This window comes from Bemisia tabaci, chromosome 1 (assembly GCF_918797505.1).
Source record: "Bemisia tabaci chromosome 1, PGI_BMITA_v3".
NCBI classification, from domain to species: domain Eukaryota; kingdom Metazoa; phylum Arthropoda; class Insecta; order Hemiptera; family Aleyrodidae; genus Bemisia; species Bemisia tabaci.
Genome location: NC_092793.1, coordinates 91,792,633 through 91,814,890, shown reverse-complemented (window position 1 = coordinate 91,814,890; position 22,258 = coordinate 91,792,633). Strand labels below are relative to the sequence as shown.

The following is a 22,258-nucleotide window of genomic DNA, read 5'->3' as shown; positions in this document are numbered from 1 at the left end:
ATAAGAATGGACCAACTTTAAAAAACTTGGGCTCAAAATCTTCCTTAGGATATAATGAGTTCAACAAATCAAACCGCAACAAAATCGGACCATGTGCGGCCGAACGCGAGCCGTTTGAACGCGCCGAGGTGCTCGACGCTCCCGCCGAATCCGAGGGGATTTGAAGTTCGCGACAGGAGAAGAGCTTCTCTGCCAAAGCCTCAGTCGTTCATCACGGACAAAAAATCAAAGAAGTTTTTGTAGAATAAGGGGCTTACTTCACCTCTCCACATAACCAGCTCGATCCAAGCAGGTCTGATACTGATTGTGAGACTAAGAGAACAGCTTTTGGAGACCACGCGTGTAGAGATCTTTCAACTGGCTGGGGATGAAAGAGTGGACGGCTTGTTTGACCTCTTCCACTGATTAAAAAGTAACTCCCCCGAGTTCAGATACCAAATACGATGGCGAATGGTGATCTGGTTTGCCACTTATTATCGTACCTGAAATCTGAACTCAGGGGAGTTAATTTTGAATCAGTGGAAGAGGTCAAATAAGCCGTCCACTCTTTCATCCCCAGCCAGTTGAAAGATCTCTACACGCGTGGTCTCCAAAAGCTGTTCTCTTAGTCTCACAATCAGTATCAGACCTGCTTGGATCGAGCTGGTTATGTGGAGAGGTGAAGTAAGCCCCTTATTCTACAAAAACTTCTTTGATTTTTTGTCCGTGATGAACGACTGAGGCTTTGGCAGAGAAGCTCTTCTCCTGTCGCGAACTTCAAATCCCCTCGGATTCGGCGGGAGCGTCGAGCACCTCGGCGTGTTCAAACGGCTCGCGTTCGGCCGCACATAGTCCGATTTTGTTGCGGTTTGATTTGTTGAACTCAGTATATCCTAAGGAAGATTTTGAACCCAAGTTTTTGAAAATTGGTCCATTCCTTTTGATTTTAGAGAGGGGGGATACTTACGTATTGAACGCCCCTCGTAAACCCTGACTTTTGAAGTACGGGCCCCCCCTTTTACCACCCCCTCCCCAGGGGCGCCAGGGGGGTTTTGGGACCATGAAATTCGGATTCCTTGGGGTCGATTCCCTATTTATCCCCGCGATCCTGGACTTCGTGCGACCCAAATTAACCGAAAAAAAGGCCTGGTACGGTAGGTCTGGGCCACCCTGTACACTTTTGAAAAAGACTTTTTATCTTGCCACCAAGCAATTCGGCGCAACATCCGTGTTTTTAGTTATTAGTCAGCAAGCTATCGTACTCTATAGGGGCGTTATAAAATAAAACGCATTCATGCAAGAAGGAATTATGTTGCACGAAATCCAATGCCCATAGTTCCTTTTAGCATAAGTACATCCAATTGAAAGTTCATGAAATCCGTTGGGAATTGAAACAAAGACAAATAATTAGTAACTTCTAGGCAGTCCTTGAAAGAAGTAGCCATCTTTTAAGTGATCATTTGAAGCTAAGACGTAAATGGATTGGCGGCATTCAAGAAGCGTATTTTAACGAGCCACTTCTTTTTTAACCTCTCTTTTAGGACTTGGGAAAAAGAGATGCGTTAAATATTCAAAGTAACTAGAATGATTAGGAGCTGTCAAATTGGAATTACTACCTGATTGGGAAAATCAAGAGAGTTGAGAGGGAGTGCTGAAGAATGCAGGAAGTGTCGATCTTGCAAAACTGAAAACATTTGGAGAAAAATTTACTTATTTTAGTAAACCAGACGGACTCAATAGCAAATATAAACTATTTTAGATAGATACTAGCCGTTCTGGACGCGCTTTGCGCGTCCGTCCAGGCCAGTCAAGGGGCTACGCCCCCTGGACCCCCGATCACTCGCTACGCAAGTGACATTCGGCTCGCTCCGCGAGCCATTTTTCTCAGTGATTGGACGTTGATCACTAAGATGTATACATTTTGGAGACTCTGGAGGCAAAAATGATTTCGTCACAGAACCTATGTTGCCGGAGCGTGCCATCATTTGCACATGAATAGATGTGTGGAAATGAAGCGATGATGGGGATCGATCATTTCTTCAAAAACGCATTTGACTGGGACGTCATCCCGTCGGGTGGCGGAAAAACACAATCCATGGATCTCCAATTCTCCATCCGCGATTTGACTCGCTGAAGTAGCAAAAGTTCATCTTTACCTCTTAAGAAGATTGTCGGTGGCGTAGGGGTCTAAAAACTGCGCAACGATAGTATAGTTCGAGTTCCGAATCGCAATGAGCCCACTCGTGTTTTTTTCTTATATTTTTATCGCATATGAATTTCTCTGATGGTTTTTGTTTTATTTTCTCTGATTGCATATTAGTAATATCCTCATTTCATTTCCTTTCCCTTTCCTTTTTTGTAGCATCTTGGTCCATTTACAATTATTATTTTAAAATAGCTTTTCCCTATTATGTAATAGAGTACCTGTATAGCGAGAGTATAGATAGATGTGAAACTCCGAAAATCCATGCTTCAAACGGAATCAATTGTTTTAATGACATTTCCGGCTAAATCATGGGTTTTCCCAGGAAGGCAGCCTCTCGTCCCTCCCGGACTCTATTGTTGCCAGATAAGTTGCTTTTTTAGCACTTTTCCCAATTCAAATCCATGTAACATAAGTATTCACATTTATCGCACAATCTGCCAACTTCTCGAGTGAAAAAGAAAAAGGTGGAATCGCTGAAAGTCTGAATAGTTCGAAGTTTATATTAATGATATTAATGATTCATAATCTTCCCAACCACCCTTCCACTATATCTCTTACTTAAAAGTTTTCAAAAGTGAGTTTTTTCCCCTGAATCAACCCCTTGTTTTCACAGCCTACCTACTGACCTCCCTGTAATTTGACTTTTTTCACACTCAAATTTATAGCAGACCCTTAAGGTATGATCCTTTCCAGAAGGCGCAAGTCCTTTTGATATACTTCAAAAGAACTATGATACTTACAGGAGGGGAAATTGAACCGTCATGAAAAATCAACTGATCGGACAGAGGTGAAAATTTTCTTTTCCCCCTCTTTGATAGCAGTATACTTAGTGTAAAATCGCTCATGTAAATATCATTTCCAGTTCTTCGATAAATAAGGCTTTCGATGCTTGATTCGAGAATAAAGGAGTTTCGGAGGCTCTAAACTGTATTCATTAGATGCCTCAGGACCAATTTAGGATGAGAGGGTGGGATCGGATTTCCAAAATCGTCCCTCCCCCCCCCCCACCCCCTTCGTTTTCCTGAGAAAATATGATGGCTTCATGGTCTGTAATAAGGTAGAATGGAGTCAGTCCGCCAGGGTGAGTCATTCCACCATCGACCGTAGCGTCCCTATAAGAGGTAAAATTTAGAAATTCAAAGCATGGGAGCTAGCACTTGAAAGCGCACTCGTCTACTAAATGTTACTTAATGTATGATTCATTGATTGATAAAAAACACAGAAGCGTGAGAGTGAATTTTGCTCCGTGGAGTAAACTCTGTTTTAGGAGGGGAGGAAGGATTTTCCGTTTGCACATTTTCGGTGCACAGAAGGACAAGTGGAAAGTACATAATCTTAATCACTCTAAGCAACGGATGCTATTTCTTTTCTTGGAAGAGCCTTTATTCTTGTTAAATCAAGTGACAGTCTTGTGCAGTAGAACCGCAATAGGACCATTCCGGTAGTGACCCTGAGGGTAATTCCAACAGTGCAGTGGCACTTGCATGTAATTGTATGTACACTCGTCTTACATGTTGTTATATATAAGTAGGTTAGGTAACTTTAAACCCACCAACGTTTTTTGGATTTTAAATTTTTTTTAAAAATAAAAATACCTTTTAAAAACCTTTAAATTTAATGGATCTTTAAAATATACTGTTTGATCCTACCCAGATAACATCGAACGTTTCAGCAACGTGGAAATCAACGTAGACCTTGAAACATTCCGGGAACGTATACAATTTCTACGTTGTAATCAACACGGAAGAACAGGGGTGCTCCGAAGACGTCTCACTGGCGATGTAACAGGAACGTGGAAAGGAACGTTGCTCTGTAAACCTAACCTGGAAAGTTAAAATCGCACTTTCGCCGTTTCGCTGTCTACGTTTCCGGGACGTAGAATTCAACATAGTCCAAAACACGTTGTACTAGAAAAGGCGGCACAGGCAGGACACAGGCCAGGAGCGCCCATTAGGTGGCGCTGCATTTCGCGGCGCAGATTACTCAAAAAGTCTACAGCGCATGCGCAGCCCATGTCGGCACCAACCAAGTTCCTGGAATCAGTCTGATATGGAAAGGTTGCAACTGTTCGAGAGCGTCCACCATTGTTATCTTGATATTGGCGCACCAAGTGATTTTCACAGTTTAATGTTGTGCTTGGAGTGATGCATACCTCCGTGTTTTACATACATAAAAGTTCGTTAATTATCTGGTTTGCACATATTTGTCTGTTTCTAATTCTGTATTCTCAAGTCAATGCCCACAATTTTAACCCGTAGACCTCATGTTCTACTCTAAAACTGAAAGTGCTTATTTCTCCTCTAGTACGAACACTTAAGTAAATGAAAGTCGTGCCTATGAAGTGAATGATTGTATTTTAATTAATCGTCATTTATCGCAAATAAGTAGATAATTAACGAAATTTTCTGATCGTAAACACGTTAGGAGGGAAAGAGACGCACAAACTGTGAAAAGCCCACAAATGAATGCCACAATGTGTTCTGCAAATAAAATGGATTCCAATGTTACTGCACGTTCGCGGAATGTAGTCACTGCAACGTTCCTGCGACGTGGACACTGAAACGTTCCTGTAAACGTTGTCGCTGACAACGTTTACACGGGAACGTTCCGGAAACGGTACTTAATACATGGACATCCACGTAGAATTACACGTTCCTTCCACGTGGAGGGTTTCACGAGAAACGTGGAATTCTACTTTGTTGTCAACGTTGAAATTGTTATCTGGGACAGTTGCAGGATTTGCTGTACTAACTTACGTTCTGACGTAAGATTCTTAGGCTTTGTTTCATTTTCCTTACTTAAATTGTTTTCTCCAGCACCTTTCATGTCGGATTGCTCTCACGCGTGAGACCGTTTCGCTTTTTTTTTTATCTAAATGAGGGAGGAAAACTGTAGTACCTAACTATCCAATTTTGTTTATGATAGTCCTAGGCCCAAAGGTTGGTCTAAAGTTTCAAAAAATTAAATACCAAATCATTCCAAGGGGAGAACTATAACACCCATAAAAATTTTAGTTCAAAATATTCATTTTAAGTGGACAAGATCGGACCCCCCCCCCCCCCCATTTTCGAGACTCTCGTCTCCAAATTTATTGCCTAAAATTTCAATCTTTTTTCGCAGAATAATAGCTCTGAATAATAGACTCTACAAAATGCAAAAAAAAAAAAATAGTAAAAATATCTTACAACATGAGGAAGTTATAACTAGGTGCTCAAAAATCGACAAATCTTCTTAAGGCGGAAATACATATATACATACAAACACACACACCCACATATATTTAAATATGAAGTGTAAAAAAATGACTGTTACCTAAGTATGTACAATACGGGAGCCATCCAGTTGAGAAAACCCTTCAAAAAACAAACACGTTTATTACATTTTGAAGGCTACACCTTGTTGTTGTTAGTAGTTAATACATTGCACGATAGAGCGCATAAGTAGCCGCAATCCTAATTCAGTATACCACCAATCATCTAGATGTATGCTGACATTTGATTAACAAAACTAAAATTTTATAGGTTAGCGGAAAGCTTCACATCTACTGATCTTTCTCTTGGCTTTTGTAAAATGCTGTTCATTTTATTGTACTTTTTCGCTTATCATTGGTATCATGTTTGAGTTTGCAATTATTGGCACGTATACGTAGTATACCGCCTTTGCGATCATTTCGACCCCCCACTCGATACAATAACCGAGTCCCTTAGTTCCTTACCGAAAAGTGACTACCGCGAACTTCTGAGATTTTCCAAAGCGTGTAAAAAGTTTACTAATCCGTCAATAATAATGATTTAAATTTGTTTCTCATTCTGGGGCTTTCTAGTTTATGTGTAATAAATACCAAGGGTCTACGTTACTTGGTTTTTCTTAAAAAAAAAAAAAAAACCTAGGAATGCTCAGCGCTAATTTAAAATATGCATATATAAGCAGAAGCAAACGAACTGATTCGAGGATTGCTGAGCAGGCCAGCACTCTTCAAATGATAATTTTACTCCTCTGTTTCGTTCATAACGTTGCTTTGACAAATCTCCACACCCCTGTTATGCTTTTCAAAATTTGGTACCACTGCTCTGATAGCCAGGGCCAGGCAGGACAGCCGTAAGTGCAATCTGTGATGAGCCTCGAGACTCATTAGACCATGTGCTAACCGTGCCCCAAACAGAAATTCACTCCCCTATCAGGCCAAAACAGTGCACAGGCAGGTACAAACCCAGGCTGTGTCCCGATCGTGGCTCGGTTCGCCGCGTCGCTTCCCAGCTGAAGAACAAAGGGCGACCCTCGCCGAAGTCAGACCTAATTACTTTCACTTGATTACCCATTTCACCGTCACGCTGGGACCCACCAAATTTTCAAAAAAATTGTTTCGCGTGCATTTAGCAATTTTTTCCTTACTCTCCGTTAAAACACGAATAAAAAGAGGCCTCATTCATAAAAATCGGCCGAATAGAAGAGAAGTTACATTATTCGAAATCCGAAGAAATCATTAAAACCTCGATTTCTCTAAACAAAAAATAAAATGAAGGGAACAAAAGAAATGTATAAATTACAAGTAAATATAATTGACCTCATTTGATAAGCAATTCAATTATAACGGAGAAAAAATTGAGAGAAATTACAAAAAATTCGCCTCTTGCAAGGGGCTTCCTTGTAAGAATTTTGACCTGAAAACAAGGGTTGAATAGCAGCGGTACTCCATACAATACACGGTGTGCCTGAACGAACATTTTTGTTGTTGTCAAAATCGAAAATTCTTTATATTTTTTAACTACAATGTCTCTTGAGTCGTTAAAGCCAAAAAAAAAAATCCGTCAAGATTCTGGAAAGCAAAGGCGCTTTAAAAGTATTCTGGGGCTATAATAGCAAAATCACGGGTAGTAAATCCCGTAATATTATTAAAAAGAAATTGACTCCATAGTTTAATGCCTTAGTTTCTTGAATACGATTATTTCAAGCACTCAAACATTTATACCACCAATTTTAGCCATGTGGTGATTTCCTGAGAGCCGATAAATTCACGAATTTCTCATAGAACCTTTCAAAAATGGCTTGCTTTTTGGGCAGCCGATTCGGTCATCGAACCGGGATTTAAATGGAAGCTGATAATAACACAAAGCTCTGAGAGAAATTTTGAGATGAATATAGGAACGGTTTGTAAATAACGAGGAGAGGCAGGCAAAGCGGCTAAAATGGATACGTAAGTATTTTTACACGTAGAATCTAATTTTCACGCCAGGGAGTCGACTCATTTCGATTACCTTGGACCGGGGTGAATGGGAACAGATTTGAACTTTAACAGTTCGGAACCCTCAAAGGCAGTAACGAATATTATTTTTTTTTTTTTACATATAATTTGTAGTCTCTATTAGTACTCCCGATTTCCAGAAGATTGTAGCTTTTCCAAAAAAATTCCCCCCCTTTTTTATTATGTTTATGGTCTATTTCTATACACCCCGGGGTGAGGTAAATAGGAACGCATGTTGGTTTTCAATGATTGTTCCCATTCTTTTAACAGCAGGATGAATAGGAATGGTGCCGGAGTTTTAAAAAAAATCGAGAGAACAAAATTTTGGAAAAAATGACCGAAACAACAATTTTTAATGAAAAAACAAATGCATCACATATTCATGAACAAATGTAATAAATTAGAAAAATAAATAGGTATAGGAACAAGACTTAAAGTTAATTGACACAGTTTTTGAGTATCTTTGAACAAGATGCAAGGTATCAAAAGAATCTGTTAAAAAAATACCGACATGCTAATAAAAAATGAACTAGCCTTTGACATAAAGGAGCCTACTTATCAGTCAAATTTAAGGCTACGACTACCTAGTTTAAAATGAGAAATGAAAAACACTTATAAACTATTGAAATAAAAGAAGAAAAGTAAGTTTTTTCAAAACTTAAAAACTTAAAAACTAGAAGAATAAAATAATAAAAGGGGCTTGGTTACCTAAGCACTGGCTAAGTAGGTGAGTAAGTGCCAACGGCATAATAACACAGCCACAAAAGGGGCAGGGACGTATTTTCTCGCATTTGTTGATCTAAGAAGGAGAAACATACATGTCAGAGCCAAGAACAGTGAATTTATTCAAAATTTACTCAGAAATTTCAAATTGAGGCATCAAAAACAGCTTCTATGACATTAATATGATGCAGGGTGTGAATAGGAGTGGCATTCCTATTCACCCCAAAATCATCAATTTTCAGCATGAGATTTTTAGTTTTGGAGTACTCAGTACAGAAACGTAGATTAAAATTCAAAATTTCCTGCAAGGTCATCCACAACATATAAGAGAACAACCTGTAATTGAAAATTTGACTTACCTTAAGTTCTTATGCCCCTGACAGACCACACTCCCAGCCCTTCAAAAATCGCGGGTGATCAGTTTGTTGTTCGAGATTATGTTTACATCCATTGGTCGGTGGAAAAAAAACGTTGGACATCACTTATCACAGTCAGTAGTGCCACCCGAACATATTGGCGCCACCAAAATTTTCATAGCGCAGATACGCGCCGCACAGTGGGCCGAAAACGAACATTTTTCAATATCGTTCCTATTCACCCCGCGATTCCTATTCACCCCCGGTCCACGGTATTTCGATTTTATACGGAAATTAAATGGATGGTTTTTCGGAATTGAAATTATTATTGTTTCATGAAAAATAAATGCACCCAAAATGACTATAGCATATTGATTTTTACATATTTGCACTCACGAAATTGGTTGGTAAATTCAACGAGTGGGTGCATCGACCTGGTACATCAAGTTTCTGCAATTTTTTACGGCAAATCAGTAGATTTTCGGGATGTAGATTGCTTACTTTCAATTCATGAATGAATGAAGCATGGGCATGGTTGAACTTCTTTGCATGGAAATACGTTTAAAATAACAAAATCAAGACATATTCGATGCATTTGCATTTATATAGAGTCAATTTCTTTTCAATAATATAACGGGATTTATAATACCTGCGATTTGGGTATTTTGACCCCAAAATACCTTTAAAACGACTTTCTCTTTCAGGAGTTCGACAGAATGTTTCCTTTCTTCGCTTAAATTATTTTGTAGCACTTTTCTTCGATCTTATAAGATTTTGCTTGAGGCAGATCAAAAAACTTAAACTCGTTCGAATGGCTCTCCACATTCACAATACTCGGTCTCGTCAAGGTGCGTCGTTGACCTCGCAGTGTTGGATCGTGAATTCTCTTGTTGTGCTGCTTGCCTATTTTGAAACCTCTGTAAATGAAGACTAAAGGGGTTTATATGTGCGAGTTAATGACGCGCCTTTTCAACACATTGTGTTGGAGTTCACTGCTTGTTTTTTTTGTGCACTGATAATGGTGTCTGTCCGAGCATCGAAACGTCTGCGTTTGTATTTAGGTATGTCCTTCAAAATGTAATAAACTTGTTTGCTTAGACTTTGGGGGTAACTCTCGACTGGATAGCTCCCGTATTGTGCATATGTAAATATAAATATAACGTCATGAATTTGAATGGCATATATTTTCGTGCGATCTACGCGACTCGTGATCTATGCTCATCACAAGATCTGAGGTCAGGGCCCGACATCATGGGGGAATACAATAGTGCTAAAAATAATCCACCAATTAGGGAAATCGGGGAAAGTTATGAAAAAAAAGGGGCGGACTGATCCCATCCTGCCCAAAACCCGTAGAAAGTTAATAAGAAACTGAGCGTGAATGTACGATTAAAATACCTATTACAATTTTGTTCCATCCAAAATAGCTTCCGAGAGAAAAAAGTTTGGAAGTTAGACATGTGATAACTTAGTATTTACTAAATCATCAAGAAAAAAAAACTAATGATGCAAAATGAAAATTCATAAAAAGCTCACATTGTGGAGTAGAAGGAAGAGGCCGTCCGCCAATGAACCGCTTGAGACTTCCCATGAGGCTACTCTCCTTTTTACACTGCCGACTCTGAAATCAAAACCTCATTAAAATCGATTGGAACAAAATATTCGTAAGTACTACTGTAACTCTAAACATTGCTAAAATGATTTCTTTTTATTGTTTCATGACGAAGCAGATTGAACTAAGTTTGAAAGGAGGGAGAAAAAGGAAATTAAAGTTAAAGCGAGAAACAGTTAAAATCTTTGGATCAATTTATTAAAGATCGAAAAACTCATTACAATTTAGTTTTTTAGAGGCTAAAGACAAACGAAACTTGCCCTGTATGCACGGGGCATGATAAAAGTAAGTTCCCTTAATCCCTTTAAAAGTGTTGAAGGTAAAGAAATTCATTTATGCAAATGGTTGGGGCACATCCTCATTCAGTTTTCTAATGATACACAGATTTCTTTAATTAGACTGCCTTCTTCAAAGATGTACACTGTTGGGAGCATGTTGCAATAATTGAATTCCAACTGTGCGGTGAAACATATACTCCAACAATCAATGAGGACGAGTTGTTATAATTGCATGCAAAATGCTTATTATTTTGCTGAAAACTTATTATCAACTGTTCGGTAGGATAAAGAAGAGGCTTGTCTGGATGATACGCTTGCACTGTTATATGGTGACATTAAATCTTAAATCTATATTATAAGCTCCGAGACCTCCTAAATTTGCGTATCTGGTAACGCTCAGTTGCAGCGTTCTACCGGGCCGATTTTCATGATTTTTGCGGCTATCGACAGGCAATTGTCTCTGGACGAGCCCGCTTCATTCAGATTTTGAAAATATGACCAAAGTTTTTTTTTTCATTAGAGGAGACCAGGAAACTTAGAAAGGGGGGCATAATTTGAAATTCCCGCCAATGAGAAATGGCTCTAATTTCAAATTTAAAGGAAAATTGAACTAAGCGGGAAATGTTGAATCTTGGTCTGTTAGTAGGGTAGGTAAATAGAAGGTATGTTCCTTTCGCACAGGCCATCCAACAGCGATGAAACACTTTGTTCCGTTTCATTTCAGTCTTCGCGAGAAGTTTGAAATAAATGCCGATTTTTTTATTCGATTCTTATTGGTTCAATCGCTCCCGGCCAGAGGGAGATTGGACGAATGAGAGTCGGGTATGAGAATCTCCTTTTTATTATCGTCCTTTGGTCAAAGCGGGCCAAATAGAGCGCGAAGCGCCCTATGGGGGTTGGACCGCGTAGCGGCCAAGGGACATGGCTCCCTAGTATTCTATATGCCCGAATCCATCACTGACTTTTGTGATTTCTCAACTCATGTTTCATTTTTTTTTTATAACACTTTCACTTCATTTTCGCTGAAAAAGTATTGAGATTAGAACTGTTGATTCCACTTACTGCCAATAAATATCAACGGGAAAAATCTTTTAAATAGGAAGAATAAAAGAGTTTGAACCAAAATGCTAACTTTTAAAATCATCCATTTTTCTTAATGATCAAACGTCAATTTTTTAATTGGAATTGATTTTCAACATTTCTAGCTGTCCCGTAGTAATACTTTTATTTTGTTACACCATTCACGACGAGATGAAAAGTAAGAGAGAAAAGATGATACGTAAGACATAATTTGAAGTTTAAGATTTTCCAGAAGAGCTTTGGCAGAAACACTAAATGGACGTATTTCTGCCAAACGGAACTATACCTAGACGAGTGTAAAAAATGATGTGTGCTCTAGAAAGGTGCAAAATAAACAATGTTAAAGTGGGCGTGATTACCTTTGGAAAAATGAAAAAGCGGGAATTGCTGTCAAACGGATCTATGTACCAACTGAATGCGGCACTCGTGAGCCGTGGGCATGGGAGAAGAGTGTTGTGGACACGGCTCATGAGTTAATGATGAGCACGACCGACTGCCATGGCGGCTTTGTTGCCGCCTTTGTCACTGATGCTTTATAATTCTCATTCATTCTCACGGCCCTCGACTAACGAGCAAATCCCTTCTTTCCTACACGTCTCTGGTTCTGTTTAGCAGAAATACGTCCAAATGAGTACTTCTGATTTACAAGCTCTCCCTAGAGTGAGAATATGGGCATTAAGAGAGGAATTATCTCTTTTCATCGATGTGAACCCAATCTAAGAGATCATGACTAGAACTATTGTTTACATGAGGATAATCAAGAAAATAAATAGTACCTGCTCCTCCAGTGTAGGAGTTGCCATTCGAGATGACCTTTTGTGACGCCTTGGTGGAGGTACTGGAGGAACGAACGTTTCTCCTTTAGGAGGTAAAGGTGGAAGAACTTGACTTTTAGTTTGAATTACCTTGAACACAAAAGAAAAAGTTTGTAAGTCCCAGGTCAAATTGAGTACAAAGCTGATACCGTGTACCGAATAAAAATAAGCATTTTGTAGACTAAAACTTCTAAAATTTAAAATTAAACTAAGTAATTTTACATGCTACTTGCCCATCTGAATTTTTTGTATATTTATCACGTTGTTATTTTTAATATTTGATTTTCTCAAATTACCAATCGAATGGTGGAACACTTGAGAGATTAATAGGTGTGATGCATGAAAAAGAGCAATAGATGTATTATGTATGTGATACCTACAATTTTATTGTACATAAAAAAGGACACAAATTGAGCGGAGCAGCTTGATTGACTGAACAGTGGCATCGTGAAATCGGTTTTACGATGCTCAAAACCAAGAAGCAGTGATCGCGATAAATAGCAATTTTATCGGTTGGTTATCGCGATTATGTCGGTGGCAATATATCAAGATATTATCGCATTAAAAGTTGCGGTAAATGGCGATTAAATCTCTACACATCGCAACTTTTGGTTCAATAAAATCGCGATCAATTTTCGTCGATAAAATCGAGATTGAATCGCCATTTATCGCAATTTTTATTTCGAAAATATCGTGATAAATTGCCTGGCGATAAAATCGCGCTCTTATCGCCCGACAATTCATCGCGATATTTTCGAAATAAAAATCGCGATAAATGGCGATTTCATGTCGATCGCCATATATCGCAACTTTTAATGCGATATTATCTCGATATATTGCCACCGCTTTAACCGCAATAACCAACCTATAAAATCGCCATTTATCGCGATCACTGCTACTTGGGTGAGGTCTTTTTGTAAAAATACTTGTAGAGACACGAAGGAAGTGGAGAGAAAATCAGAACAGGCAAGTGCCGGCGAGGTGTACTTGAATTTAGAAAAAAGCGAGATGACGAAGAGCAGGCTCATCTTAGAGCCAGTAGGTCCTCCGTCGACTATTTGTTCCAACAAGCCGATAGCAAGGGTTAAACCACGCAGGGAATTTTTCGGAGGTTTCTTTGTCACAAAAGGACTAGTTTGTTCTTTGGTTTTTTAAATTCTCTTGGTTTCCATGGAGACAATGTGCCGTGCCAAGTTAAGGTCTTATTTTTGCCTGTTGGTTGAATTGTTACTACTTAAGCCCTTGTTAATACTTTCATTGGAAGTTGGAGCCATTTCTTAAATTGAGACTTGGATTAAGTCCTCTTCCTACTTTCTTGGAGCTTTTTGGTAAGAGAAAGTTTGGATTTGTTTTATTCTCAGTAAGAAGGTACCAAAATTTTACAGAGGATGCTTAACCTTGTCAACTAAAAATGTCTATGTCAACCAGAGAATCCCGATGAGTTTGTTTCCTTAAGCTCGTAGACTCAGCATTAGTGCTAAAGTCCATCTGTCCGCTTAGGTTAGAGTTACTGAAAGCTTTTGAGACACAAATGTTAACCCGAGTCAATCAAAGGTTATAATTAGTATAATTTTTTAGGTTTGTCTACCACTTCACCGGGAAAAATATATTTTACCTTGCGCACATGGTTCTGTCTTTTTGGATGCCGATGGTACATTTCATCACAAGATGTGCAAAAGGTCTGATTGCTACACCTTTCACAGCAAACACAAGGAGTAGAGGACCCACAGAGATCACAGCGACGGTTGACAATAATTTGATCACTGGAAAGCTTGTCGTCGGGTCCTGGAAAAAATTGTTGTTAAATTTGATTATGCTTAAGTAATTATGATAGTGCTTTTCAGGATTTTTCAAGCCAACAGTTGTCCAAATATTAAATCACTTTCACGAAAAACATAAAAGAAAGGCTTCCTCAGAGAGCCTTCTTCCCAAAGTCTCATATTTTCTCTATCGGTAAGAACGCATAATTTTTCCTTGCTTTTTCCATTTTTTCATTTCCCTCAAGTCTGAAGTAGTACTTTAATGATAACTGTATTAGCCTACGGCAAACCAAGAGTCAGCTGTCATTACTCGAAGGACGCCTGAATACTGATTAAAGCTTTGAAGGTACTTAATTGTACGTATGTTCAACGTGGTCCATGGAAGGCTTCTATGAGTTCCCTCGTCCTTTAAGAATTTTACGGGTGACTTAGTTGCATTTGAGACAGAATTGTGATCTAGGGACTTAATTCAGTAGTCCAGCATACACATTAATGATACAAATGAATAAAAATCTTTGTGACCTGTAAGCCAATAAAAGAAAATCCTTGATTTTATTACCTACATAGTACCCATTTTCATTTGGCTTACAGCTCTCAAAGATTGTTACTAATTTTTATACATATAGCCGTTCTGGACGCGCTTTGCGCGTCCGTCACGGCCAGCCGAGGGGCTGCGCCCCCTGGACCAGCGAGTGACATTCGGCTCGCTCCGCGAACCATTTTTCTCAGTGATTGGACGTTTGATCACTAAGATGTATACATTTTGGAGACTCTGGAGGCAAAAATGATTTCGTCACAGAACCTTGTTGCCGGAGCGTGCCATCATTTGCACATGAATACATGTGTGGAGATGAAGCGATGATAGGGATGGATCATTCTTCAAAAACGCATTTGACTGGGACGTCATCCCATCGGGTGGCGGAAAAAGACAATCCATGGATCTCCTTCCACGATTTGACTTGCTGAAGTAGCAAAAGTTCATCTTTACCTCTTAAGAAGATTGTCGGTGGCGTAGGGGTCTAAAAACTGCGCAACGATAGTATAGTTCGAGTTCCGAATCGCAATGAGCCCACTCGTGTTTTTTTCTTATACTTTCATCGCATATAAATTTCTCTGATGTTTTTGTTTTATTCTCTCTGATTGGATATTAGTAATCATATCCTCATTTCATTTCCTTACCCTTTTCTTTTTCCCTTTCTGTAATATCTGTGTCCATTTACAATTATTATTTTAAAATAGCTTTCCCCTAGTATACAATTGATGCTTCAAACGGAATCAATTGTTTTAATGACATTTTGGCTAAATCATGGGTTTTCCCAGGCAGGCAGCCTCTCGTCCCTCCCGGACTCTATTGTTGCCAGATAAGTTGCTTTTTTAGCACTTTTCTCAATTCAAATCCATGTCAAATATTCCTATTTATCGCACAATCTGGCAACCTCTTGAGTGAAATAGAAAAAGGTAGAATCGCTGAAAGTCGGAATCCTTCGAAGTTTATATTAATGAGATAACATATAACATATTTACCCATAAAATTTTCACATCCACAATTCGACACATATTCCCATTGGAAAACATAGTAAAGATGTCACTTTCCGCAGTGGTACACGGAAACAAAACATCGCTGTAATACCCACAAGGGTAGGTAAAATAGAAAATTCATATTGCTAAAAACGGGACTTGCAATGTGGGTGGTAAAACAGCCAAACTAATTTCTGCTAAAAAAGCGAAAAAAAGGAGCGATCTTCGCAATATGAAATTGCTAGTTCATCCACATACTTATTAGCAATGTGAAAATCGCCGAATAAAAGTGCTGATTTTGCAAAATTGTTGATAAGTTTGCAATCTCATTTTGCGATTTTCGCAATAGCAAAACATAACCTTGTGCGCGCGCTCTAGGAGACGTTATTGGCAAGTACTAACTTTCTTTCGAATGTGCATCTGCGATAGTAGACCAGGAGGAAAATCGAAGAATTGTTACTTACATCGAGAACCCGCGCCGTCATAGTCGGGAGTAGAACCCGCACCTCGGGATGGAGGTGAAATCCGAAGTCCAGTACTTTACCACTAGACCAGCCAGACTTGATATGTAAGGGCCCCTACATTCAATCTCTTAAACTATCGCAGGCCTCTGAGTCTGTAATTTGTATACTTATTGACGGATTCTTATAATATTTGGTGCCAGAAAAAAATGTAACCCAAAAAATTCGAATAAGACGTTACTTTTCGTTACTACTTACTGAAAGGAGCATTTGTATACTGTTGAGTAGGAGGAAATTCAATCACTTCATAGTCAGGGTCAAAGGGAGGAGACTCCAAGTGAGCAGGTCGCATTGTTAGCTTGCTTGAGTTTTCTTTGGCCTAAAAAAACAAATGACAGAAAAATTCAGGCACCATTCGGGTTCCAATCACAATTAACCATCTCCTGTTTGATACACTACTTCATTACATCCTATTATCCTCAAGAACGCTGCAGAGTCAATTTCAAGTCATAACTTGTATTAAGGTGAAAATGACAGGTAAGTCTCGGGTATTTCTAACTAAGGGGCCATTCATAAGATACGTAACGCTTGATTGCTGGTTCTTCGACACCTTCAATCCCCATGTAAGGCTTTTGTGACGTAGATTTCTGTCACTTAAGAAGTAAAACCAAACTGGCGTAAGGCACTCCTCAGGACCCCACCGCTCCATCTTGATCGATAGGTACGTATTTTATGAACGGTCTGCGATGGCTTAATCGACGAACTCGTTGATGACGCACTCTGATACACCCGTTGCTAACATTATCTAGACACCAATTGATCCCCCCTCCTCCTAGCAACCTTAACCATCTGTTGCTCCCGGAGCACCCATCGATGACGTCTCAGGGATACCAGGAGTATGAAAATTGGAATTTAAAAACAAAATTGTGCAGAAAAATATGAAATAAATTAAAGTGTTGTATTTGACAATGTGGCAACGCTGCAAAAAGTATTGTATGTTACCCCTTCATTTTTCGAGTTACGGATATTGAGTATTGCATGTTGCCGTTTCAATCTACGGGTAATGTATTGGTGTATGTTGCCCCTTCAATTTGTTGGTTAACCAATCCTGCATGTTTCCCCTTCAACGTGTAGGCAATGCAATAGTGTTGCCAAACGGCGCAGATAAATAAATGATTTATTTATTGGTGAAACCTGGCAACATCTAATTTTACATTGTTGTCGGGTGGTGCTAGAAAATAAAACATTTCCTTACGCTGTTGTTAGATTGTGCAAAAAGTTATTGAATTTCGGACGTGGGTTATTTCGGCAACAGTAGACCATTTCCTCCGGGATGTGTCTGCTATTGGAAACTGGAGAATAGAGTCTGATTCGGGAATTTCATAATTACGAGTGGTTGGGAGCGTATCAGAGCGCTTGGAGGTGTGTATCAGATCTCTAGACTTTGGTATCGGGTACTTTGGAATAAGGTATTGAGTTTGGAAATTGCAATTTTCAGTTTGATGAATCAAAAAAAAAAAAACCTCCGGAAAGTTATTGCTACCGTTTAAAAACGGCCACGTATAACAGATGGTCATGTTTAAAAACGTCCATATTTAAAAACGTCCACGTTAAAAACGTCAGCGTTATAAAGCGTTAGTGTTGTCAACCACAAATATCGATCCCTTCGAAACTTATATCGTCGACTTTCCGATTTTTTTTCTCGTGGGACATCCTGGTGAAACGGAACTTGCAGTCGAACGATACGTACTTAAAGAACAGGTACGGAACGGAGCAAATGAGCGCCGGACAACTTAAGATGAATGGAAGAACATCCGTCAAAGTGGAGGGTTCGCATTTGATTTCCGAATAGATCGGGCACATTGTAATGTTTGTTTCGGATGAGTTTTCGACCGCAGTGAAATTCACTCCAACGACGACGACGGCGGTGATGAGAATTATTTTATCGTTCGATTTCTTGCTTGCGTCACTGAGACGAGAATGACTACTATTTATACGAAATCCTTACTATCGATCCGACCGTTGTGACTCGCGTCCAGACCCAACCATTTGACGAAGGCCAGGTTTTTCTTGCGAAGCAGAGCTTTCTCAACGAGGAACGTATCCTTACAGTTGGGGTGGTGGATTTCTTCGCGGTAGAATTTTCCTTTGATGATCGTATCGTGTGCGCATTTCAGATCGCACGTGATTGGGACGGTCGGATTGACGCTAACCGTCATCGTCGTCGTCCACTCTCTCGATTCAAATGCTGTTTCGATGGCACTAGTCAGGCGATAATAAGATTGCTGAAGTTGGTGGATACGCTCCAGGCAGTGTCGACCTAATTTCATGGTTTCCTTCCACTTGATTTCTAACCATTGTTTGCACACCGCATCTTCATCGCTTCCGGATTCATGCACTTGACAAATCTGTTGGTTCGATACGAAATAAGTACCATCAGAAGCCATTAAGAAACCGTCACCAGTCAGGCAGAGGCGGATTTTCGATCGACCAAAACCGTCGGTGTGACTCATCGTAACACTATTTTCCCTTCGCTCGATTCATAACCGGTATTGGAACCTCTAATTGTTTGATCCTATTTTCCAATAGTGATAATTTCGTCTCAAGTCGTTGCAAGATATTGTTAACTTTTCAATTTTCTCCAAAGAAAGCTGTGCTAAATTCAAAGCTTCCGTCCAACTCGATTCCGTCTATTGTTCGTTCACGGCGTCGGTATCCTCTTCGGGATCTTGCAGTTGACGGATCCGTTTGTTCGATACGAGATAATTTCCGTCCGAATCCATTATGAAACCGTCACCTTTGGGACCTTGCTTCGAGTTGCGAACGTAAACACCTTTCGATCTTTCAAATCGGTCGGTGTGACTCATTTTGTGTGCTTAACCTATATTTAGTTGATGTAAGCCGCTTCGCCGAGCTCATTCATGGTACTCAGAATTTCACGATCGTGATCGGTGTGAGCAGCTTGTTTCGAAGCTACAAGTATAACAGAACGTTGGACTTATTCGTTCGGATCGTCCCAATAGATGAGTTCCCGTTTCGCACGATGAATTTCAACACCAGAGCCTTTCTTTAATTTCTTACCGCGTTTCCTCGCTGATATCGGAGTCGATGTAGCGAACAAACTTTTGATGTGATCGCGGTAATTAAGACTGCGGTTCGCTTTGGGTCTTCCGTGTTGATGATGATCCCATCGATGCGAATCGGTGAGCATAACAACTCGTTGGAATTTTGCGCGATCATCTTCTGTGTAATTACTCGAATATTTCTTTAAAAAGTAGCTCTAAGAACCCGAGTGTCGGTTCGAACACCTCTTCGTCGTCGTCGTAACCGTCCAGGATGAATCGTCCGTCTGAATCGAAGCGAATGATACGGTTTCCGATCAACAAGTTTCCGTCGATTGCTTCCCGCACACCATACGCGGTATCGGACTCTCTCGGAAGTTTCTCCAAGCAGGACTATACGTGCGGGGCAGTGGTCAACTTTATTGTGTCTCGAGAATCCTCGTCTTCAGTGCGACGCGTCGTTTGTTCTTTATCCTTTGCATCTTGGAACGATTCATCGTCTTTATCATCATCATCCTCCCGTGAGTCGTCATCATCGGTAATATGTTTTGGTGATCCGAACCAGGGAAGAGTTCAATAGGACGCCGTTCTGCTGTGAGCGGGTGATTGCAGCGCATTCTCGCGTAGGACCCTAATCAACTCAATGGATCCTTCCCCCCGAACCTCGACTCATCCATCGCCCGCTCCAAAAGTGAGGTTAAGCCGAAGATTGAAAAATAACACATAAGGTGGCTGAATTCTTGAAAAATTGGTATATTTTTGGTGTTGTTCGACCCCTTTCGAGAAGGAAGGGCTCGACGCTCAATTATATAGAGTGAAAAATTCGATTATTTGCAGTTATGCGCGATCCTATGGATTTTAATGGAGTCCAACAACTGATAACAGCAGTGAGTTGCGAGGGTCCTACGCGAGATAACAGCACTAGTACCTGCTCACGAATGTTTACATTGGCTCTTACGGGAGTCCAGGGTCCTATAGAACTGGTCCCTGTCCGAACGAAGAAAATAAACTATCAACGAGCATTTTATTATCTTTCGCTTTTGATGTTGAAGGTTCGATCAGTAACGTTTTGGTATTGATTTTCTTTTCCTGAGGAGCAGCGGCAGCGACCAGTGTGGAAGGTGTCAACACAGTTCTCTCCAATTCTGCGAGTCGATCTATCAATGGTTTGAAAACTTTCTTCAATGGCACCTGAGCGTTTGCCTCCCTGGCGCGTACGGCGTTAAACTTCCGTTTTATAACCTGGCGGATTTTCTCGATACTACCGTATTTCTCAGCGATCGTGAACAACGATAAATTATTCATCTTGTTCAATGAAGTAGGTATCGAAACCTTTCCGGTACCTTCCGTCCTTCTTATCACTATCTTTATCGATGACTAAAAACACGTACTTTTACCTCGCACAACGAGCATATGTATCTGAAATCTTCGAACGAAGAATCGGTGTTGACATAATCGTCGTAGATGTGTCGCAAGTTTGTATTGTCCTGCTTGAAAACTACGAGTAGGTTAGCGTTATAGCGAATCAATTGTTTCGGTATGCAAGAATAAGCTTGACAAAAATAGAAACTGTCGAGCGAGCTGTGCCTTCCCATACTGAAATAATCCCGCGTCGCATTTTTTTTTGTCAAAGGTGAAATCATCGAAAATAAACACCTAATCCGATGCGGCATCGTTCGGTGGAACAATTTCGGCCGTGTCCGAACAGACGTTGTATCCGAGACCGTCGATTCCGTCGAATATCCAACGAAGTTCTTCGTACTTGGCTTAGAACGGTGTCTCAGAGTACAGGTACGCGTTGCGAAACTTCAATCCGTTCGGATATTGTAGCAAGCAAACCATCACGTTTGTTTTACCGCAGTTGGACGGTCTGACAACAATGCAACTGATGCTGTCCGGTAACAGTTCACTGTGTCGTCGTCGTCGTCGGTTTTCACTTTGCTTCTTCCGTTTGTTGAGGTTTGGGACTCGAAGTGACTTTCTTTGCTTGACGAGTGTCATCGTATTGGTTCCCTATTTTATCGGACAGTCATTTTCTATTTCTCCGCATAAATAGTATGCATATTTTCGTCAGAGAATGTTACAGGGAAGATTTGTGATGCGTTGCAAAGCCAATCGAGGACGTGGATTGTTGAACACAGTGATAAATTCAGTACCGTTTGAACTAGACTTGCCGGGCGACTACAGGTACTGCGGACCGGGCAATTGTCTCGCATAACGACTGAAACGCGGCGATCCGGGTAGAAATGCGCCGGACAAAGCTTGCAAGTCTCACGATATCGCTTACGCAAGACCCAAGATACTACCGAGAGGAACAAAGCAGATCTCATACTTGCGGACAGAGCTTGGGAACGCATGAAAGCTTCCGAATCATCGTTGGGTGAAAAAGCGGCAGCATACCGCGTGACGAACGCTATGAAACTCAAAACCAAACTCGGAATTGGTCTGAACAAATCGGCGGCAGCGAAAAAACCATAACCGAAGAAGAAAAAACCGACGAAGCGATCGATCGAGCGAATCTTGACTATCCCGAGGACAGGTGCCGTAGTTAAGAACTCCTGACGAGTATCGGTCTAGCCGCGCGATCCATCACACCGGTAGCGAAAATGATCGAGACGGTCATCGACGGAGCGTTGAAGAAGAATACCTAATGAAACAATTTTAACGTAAACGGTTCAAAATAAACAATTTAATTTGATTGCAACAAACTGTATATTCCAATATCAAACCCACCTGCTTATTCCAAAGCACCCAATGCCAAAGTTCATGGTTCTGATACACATCTCCAAGCGCTCTAATAAACCGCCCCACCACTAAAAATTAAAATCCCCTAATCAGACCCTACTCTCCAGCTTCCGATACCAGACCCATCCTGGAAGATACGGTCTAATGTTTCCGAAATTTTACATGTCCGAAATTCCAAATTGTTGCACAATCTGGCGAAACTGTTCATTAAACTTATTTAATTTCTCGCGCCATCTGGTAACACTGTATAAATCAAAGCTGTCAAACGTCACTAATAATTAATTCACTGGCAACGCTGTTACATCCGCATAATCCGCAGCTTAGAGAGGCAACGCGTGTAATACTCAATATGCAAATCCCGAAAAAATGATGGGGCAGCATACAATACGTTTTACAGCGTTGCAACATGGTCAAATACCCG

General features: G+C 40.3%; 1 protein-coding gene across 10 annotated transcripts in view; it reads right to left on the bottom strand.

Moving 5' to 3' along the window:
- Window positions 1–22,258, bottom strand: part of LUBEL (Linear Ubiquitin E3 ligase) — a 197,029-nt gene that overhangs the window by 132,119 nt on the left and 42,652 nt on the right. For all 10 annotated transcript variants that reach the window (XR_011900886.1, XM_072306495.1, XM_072306497.1 and 7 more), the window contains 5 exons: window positions 16,289–16,409; window positions 13,907–14,076; window positions 12,253–12,381; window positions 10,043–10,127; window positions 1,596–1,663 (listed from right to left, as the gene is read on the bottom strand). Coding sequence is in view for 9 of the 10 variants with exons in the window: in XM_072306493.1 (XP_072162594.1) it covers window positions 1,596–1,663; window positions 10,043–10,127; window positions 12,253–12,381; window positions 13,907–14,076; window positions 16,289–16,409 (573 nt within the window). In the remaining variant the exon portion in view is untranslated. The remainder of the gene's footprint in view (window positions 1–1,595; window positions 1,664–10,042; window positions 10,128–12,252; window positions 12,382–13,906; window positions 14,077–16,288; window positions 16,410–22,258) is intronic.